Source organism: Mus pahari, chromosome 12, assembly GCF_900095145.1.
Source record: "Mus pahari chromosome 12, PAHARI_EIJ_v1.1, whole genome shotgun sequence".
Lineage (NCBI taxonomy): Eukaryota > Metazoa > Chordata > Mammalia > Rodentia > Muridae > Mus > Mus pahari.
Genome location: NC_034601.1, coordinates 87,373,638 through 87,380,000, shown reverse-complemented (window position 1 = coordinate 87,380,000; position 6,363 = coordinate 87,373,638). Strand labels below are relative to the sequence as shown.

The following is a 6,363-nucleotide window of genomic DNA, read 5'->3' as shown; positions in this document are numbered from 1 at the left end:
GGAGGACCACCTGGAGGGAGGGCCTGTGGAGGACCACCTGGAGGGAGGGAGTGCCTGAGGAGGACCACCTCTAACCTGCCCTGCGGCATTGTCTGCTCATCCTTCCTAGTGCCTTGCTTCTGAAGTTTGTAAACAGCCTGCCTACCTGTACCTACCTGTCAGCTGAGCCAGGATGACCAGCACAGCCAGAACATCTCTCCAGCTGCCCTCCATCTCAGCATGATCTTCCTTACCTAAAAGAAGGAAGCAGGCAATGTTTACAGCCAAGGGCATCTACTGTGCAGCTCACACACTCTGCATACTTCTGTGGCATCGCATCCTAGGTAGAGCAGTGCTCTCTCAGAGTATGCATTTTGGGGCCCATCACAGAGGAAAACTGCATGACACTGCTTACACAGACCTCTGGGAACTCTGGTGCAGCTCACCTCAGAGAATGCCTGAAGGACATGACCTGACCTTGAGCCTAGTGGTGCTCAAGCCTGAGACTCACTCTGTATACCTAAACTCATTCCCAGGTACCCCAACTCAGGAAAAGGGAAGAGGGTGAGGCTTCACCATTTGTCTCTCTATTGCCTTGCAACCCTCAGCATGCACACGGAACACTAACTACGCACATCCCTACTTTAGAGCACTGTCCCACTGTGGGCTTAAAGCACACAACAGAACTGGAGAGTGTGCCTTCTCCATGGGGTCTCCTGGCAACCAAGATGCTGCTGAAGTCACAGCCTTCTAAGACTGAACCCTGAGCCCAGATCCAGTCTCACAAAGTGGCAAATAAATCATTTGCTAATTTTCAAGCTCAATTAACACAGGTCCGCAAGGAAATTGCTCCATCAGTCACCTGGAATGGCCGGGTCAGCAGGAAAGGAAGGGAAATTGAGCTGCCCAGTTCCGAAAGCCACACACCGTTTGTTGTGGGTTTTGTTTTGGTTATTTTGTTTCGGTTTTGTTTTAAGATAGGATCTTGTGTAGCCTAGGCTGGACTCAAAGGCACTTCGGAGCAGAGGCTTGCCTGAAGCTCCTCACGTCCCAAGTGCTGACAATACAGGTGTGTGCTGCTATTGCCAGCCTGAATGATGCCGATTTGACGGAGAGCCACTCACCATTATCGAAACTACAGTGAGGGATGGGCAAAGGTCGTGAGGGCAAAGACCATGAGGAAATGCTTCAACACTGATAGATGAGCTGGAACGGCTACAGCAAAAGGGCACATTCCTTAACCCAGGAAGAACTCCTTTTGGGAGCTTTCTGCCTGACACCTTCACATCACTCTGTCTGTCCCAGCTGCCCCACAGTTGTCCCAGGCCAGAAGCAGAATCCAGGAGCCAGCAGTGAGACCACTGACACAGAAGGTATTACACATGGACACAGCATCTGAGAGTGTGTGCGGTGGTTGACAACGCCAAAGGGGGGCTAGTTAAAATGTAGACAAAAGTCACACATGTAACTTTAATTAAGCAGGGGCCTAGGTCAGAAATCCTTAGATAATAATACCTCTGTGGGGGATTGACCCAAACCTGAAACTCAACTTCTCATTTTGCTTCGGAAAGCTTTGAATAACCTACTTTATGTTGAAAAACTGTCATCTTTCCAAAAATATAAGTCTTATTAAGTTTTGCTAACCTCCTACCTACTCCTCACTGGTCTGACAAGGGGCGCGGGGGGGGGGGGGGAAGAACACTCAGAAAATCTGACATGTGTCCCCCGTAGATTGACAGAGAGACCATGAATCTGCTGTCTCATAACTCCTCGTTTCTGAGCTGTTCAAAATGTTTTATACTGAGACTTCCAAAGGGTCTGAATGTGCTGTTTCAGGTAGGGCGGGGACCAAGGGCTTCTCGGGGACAGTAGGCTTGGCTGGAGTTCCGCTGAGCAACGGGCTTCCTCCAATCCCAGCGTTTCTGCTACACTTTGGAATCCAAAACTCCGTGCACCTGCGTTCAGAAATGCTTCCTCACCGTGGTGTCCCTCGTCACTAGGGTCTTTTTCCCTCGCTAGGGTCCCGACTCCTCACTCACCTGTAATCTGCCCTCTCAGAATCCTCAGTGGCAATAGAACATTGTGCTCCCCATCAGGGGTGAGGGCGTTTACAAGTTTGTCTAAGGAATGAGACCACTTCCCCAGCTTCTGGACCCTGAGACCCTCCCCTGAATTCCAGCAGGGCCCTAGCATAACCCCAGAACAGCTCTGTGCAAGACGGGCACTTTATCACAAATTACTGGGATTTTTAAACCCTGAGAGCACCCTTCCTGTTTAATTTTCAACCCAGTGGAAGCTGAAAGGCAAACACTCTGTATTTTTGTGGACAGTCCCACCAATAGCCTACCAAGTAACCAGAGAGCCCGGAGGAGAACCCCACCAGATGAACAAACACCCCTTACAGGAGAGCCTCACGCTGGCGTTGCCTCCCTTACCTCAGGCAGGTAAATCTCTATATCTCGTTCACACGGGGCTTCCTGGCTTCTGGCTGCTCTGAAACACAGGAACACTTCTGACTGGACACTCCTCACCCGGTAACAGGAAGTTCCTTGCCAAGTGGCCCTATCCAGTCAGTGCCCAGGCTATAAACCAGGAGGTGCAGACAGGTGTAAACGCCCTAGCGGCAGTGACTTTCCTTCTTAATCATTAGCCGGTCCAAACACAGGAAGTCCAGGCCCAGCTAAGAAACAGAGGAGGAGCCTCCACTCTTCCGCCGAGCCTTTTTCCAGTCCTTAGGGGTCAAGGCTGCCCAGATCCTGGTTCAATCGCCCTTCGCCACCAGCGGAGTCAGACAGGCTCAGTCAGCCCCAAAGACTGTGCCAAAATACCTTGGCCTGGCCATCCACCTGCCTCTAGCAGAGGCCCAAGGCCTGGTGAAACCGGTTCCCTCTCCTGCAAGCAAACAGGACAGCCTTCGAGATAAGTGAGCTGCACTTGAAGGAGCGTGAGCTGAAGTTCCTAGAGAAAAAGCATGAAGACTGCAGATTGATCAGCTGAGTAGAATGTTGTAGATCAAGTGCCAACTTAACTTGGGCTACCTTTAGTCGCCTTCATAGCCATTTACCACCCATCTCTCTGTCTGTAACATCCTTTTGGCTTATCAATGAAAACGTTTGGATTATTAGCTTAGCCGACCGTTGCTTCCACCAAACTAAGACCTAAGAACGTTGTCAGATAGGGCCTGAAACCTGTAACTCGGACTTTTCAGTGTCGCAGTAAAGCGCCTACCCCACGTCCCCAACAACGCGTCTGATTCATGACTGTTCTTTGTTCTGTGATTAAAAGTCCACCATGGAACCCGTCTTTCAGGGAAAACTGAATCTGGTTTCCCTGGCTGGCGTCATGCACATTTGTCTCAGGATAAACTATCCCTTCCTCCCTTTGCAACTAGATAGAGATCCTTTTGTCTGTGGGTCTCATTTCCCTGCAGAGCGGAACACCTGCCCGCAGGCTCCTCAGCAGCACCAGGAAGAAGGACCCTGGATAGAGGTCCCTCCTGCCAGCCCCTAGACGTCCAAGTGTGCACTGTGACCCCCCACTCCTGCCAGCCCCCAGGGAACTGAACACAGACTGCAGCCCAAACTCCTTCCTGGAAGAATGAGCATGGACTGTGGTCCCCTCCTTCCAACCCCCATGTGACCCTCTCGATCAGAGATGCCCCCATTCCAGAAAACACTACCTAGGGATCCTTACAAACGTGTCTGAAGGTCTGCTGTCCTGAGGCATTGAGCATGTTTGAGAGATTTGCGTCAATTCTAAGTTTGAGCACAAAGAGAAACTTTCATGATATTTTTGGCCCTTGCTATTTTAAATTGACAAAGTTCGAATCTGCATAACACATATTCATGAGGCAATTCAGATGCCAGGAGGCTTTGAAGGAAAGTGATGGAACTGAGGGGACTGGAAGCTCCAGGAAACCAGGACTAGCCTCAGATGGATGTGGACATGCTAGGTGGTCAGGGAAAGAAAGCTGGACTGAGGAAACAGCCTGTCAGTCCTCGGGCAGAAGGAATAATGTGCATCAGGTAGCCTGTAATGACAGGAGGTCTGGGATTCTGTGACACCTAAAGAAGTCAGAAGGTTCTGAATGCAGGGGCAGAGCTGAGTGGTCGCAGATGTGACCACAGAAGGTCCCAGAAGGTCCAGCCAGGCTTGATTTCTATATTCAGCTATACAAAGGCGCAGGGGGCAAATCCATGGAAACTTCATTACTGGGAAAGGAGTTCAGAGGTGTCTGAGTTCTTAGAAAGAACTCGTGCATCCCTCGGTTGTGGGACACGAGTATGCCTATGACGGTGTGAGTAACAAGCATGCTTTTTGAGCTCTCTGATGATTCTGCTCCAACATCATGACGGTTCCCCCATTAACTGAGGCATTAAATAAAACCTTCAGCCCGTGTTTCACTATAGACTTTGAAGACAGCCACCATTTTATCTTTTTCTTTTCTCCTGAGGAATTTATTTATATGACTGGAGATGTTTTTGTTTTAAAAAAATATAAAATAAGTGACCCAATGGTCAACTCTATCCTGCCTCCAGAAACAACAATTTTTTTCAAGTTTGTATTTTATTTTATATGTATGAGGGTTTGCCTACATGTTTCTATGTTGTTATGGTTTGTATAATGCTTGGTCCAGGAATAGTGCCAACTATTAAGAGATGTGAACTTGTTGGAGTAGGTGTGGTACTGTGGGTGTGGGCTTTTAAGACCCTCATCCTAGCTCCCTAGAAGTCAGTATTCTCCTAGCAGCCTTAAGATGAAGATGTAGAACTCTCAGCTCCTTCTCTACCATACCTGCCTAGATGCTGCCATGCCCCTGCCTTGATGATAATGGACTGAACCTCTGAACCTGTAAGTCAGCCCCAATTAAATGTTGTCCTTATAAGAGTTGCCTTGGGGGGCTGGAGAAATGGCTCAGTGGTTAAGAGAACCAATGGCTCTTTCAAAGGTCCTGAGTTCAGATCCCAGCAACCACATGGTGGCTCACAACCATCCGTAATGAGATCTGACACCCTCTTCTGGTGCATCTGAAGACAGCTACAGTGTACTTATAATAATAAATAATAATAATTTTAAAAAAAGAGTTGCCTTGGTCATGGTGTCTGCTCACAGCAGTAAAACCCTGACTAAGACATATGTGTACTATATGCCTGCAGCACCCACAGAGGCCGGACGATGGTGACAGATCCCCTACACTGGAATTGTGGGTGGTTGTAAACTGCCTTGAGAATGCTGGGAACCAAACCAGATTAGTCTACAAGAGCAGCAAGTGTTCCTAACCACTGAGCTGTCTCTCCAGACCCCAGAAATAGCAATTTTATATTGGGTTAAATGTAGCACAAAGGAGAAACTGAGAATCCTCTATAATCTCACCATCCCACATAAATAAGCTTTATGAAATTTTAATGAGAAGCCTTAATTATTTTTCTTATTAAAGATGTGGTTCACGTTTACTACAAGAAATAAAAAAATACAGAAAAGCAAAAGGAAGAAGGTTTTTTTTTTTTTAATATTTATTGTGTGTATCTGCCTTGTAGGTCAGAAGACAATTTGCAGAGGTCACTTCTCTGCTTCTACCAAGTGGGTCCCAGGGCTCTAACTCAAGTCCTTGAGTTTAGCAGAAGCCTTTTACCCACTGAGCCTCATCACTGGTCCAAAAAGGAGGAAATTTATGAAACAGAATATGGCTGAGACCACCACACTATGGCAAACACTATGGATAACCCAGCATATATCTGTTTTAAAATGTAAAGGTGTAGCAACTTAGTAACCAGTTTCTAATTCTTTAATCTATTATAATCCAGGGGCTGGAGAGATGGCTCAACAGTTAGCACTGGCTGCTCTTCTAGAGGACCCAGGGGCCCAGCCTCAATTGCTGGCAGTTCACATTTAGTCCAAAAGATATCTGATACCACTCTCCCCTTTACTCTTATTTTGAGATAAATTCCAAGCTGTCCAGACTCCCTTAAACTCATCCTGTAGTCCAGGCCAGGCCTTGGACTTGGATTCAGCCTGCCTCAGCCAGCTGAGTAACTGGAATTACACATCAGTGCCCTGCCAGGCCCCGAGGAGTCATTCTTAATGATAAAGCATATTCTGCCCTCTAAAGGCAGCATGAGGAATATGTTCCAGCTTCTGGCCTTCCCCCACTCCCCACCCTCCCAGGCCTCCATGTGCTGATGCCATAGAGCTCTATTACTCGCCACGCCCAGCTTGCTTAGAGTTTTTAATCAGTGTAAGCAAACGAACACTGTAAGAAGTGAATCAGAGAGGAAGGTACATGGAGTGACTTCTTCAGGGTCAATTCTGGAGAAAATGCAGTTGGCACTATAAGGTTAAAAGAAAGCTCAAACATGCCAGCAAGATTCTGCTGAAGGGACCCTG

General features: G+C 47.9%; 1 protein-coding gene across 5 annotated transcripts in view; it reads right to left on the bottom strand.

Moving 5' to 3' along the window:
* The window catches only part of Igsf5 (immunoglobulin superfamily member 5), a 48,705-nt gene extending 46,183 nt beyond the window's left edge, over positions 1-2,522 (bottom strand). For all 5 annotated transcript variants that reach the window (XM_021209839.2, XM_021209838.2, XM_021209840.2 and 2 more), the window contains exons 1-2: positions 2,415-2,522; positions 156-233 (exon numbers count right to left, since the gene is read on the bottom strand). In XM_021209839.2, coding sequence (XP_021065498.1) covers positions 156-213 — 58 coding nt within the window. In that variant the 5' untranslated portion in view covers positions 214-233; positions 2,415-2,522. The remainder of the gene's footprint in view (positions 1-155; positions 234-2,414) is intronic.
* Positions 2,523-6,363: the final 3,841 nt, after the last annotated feature.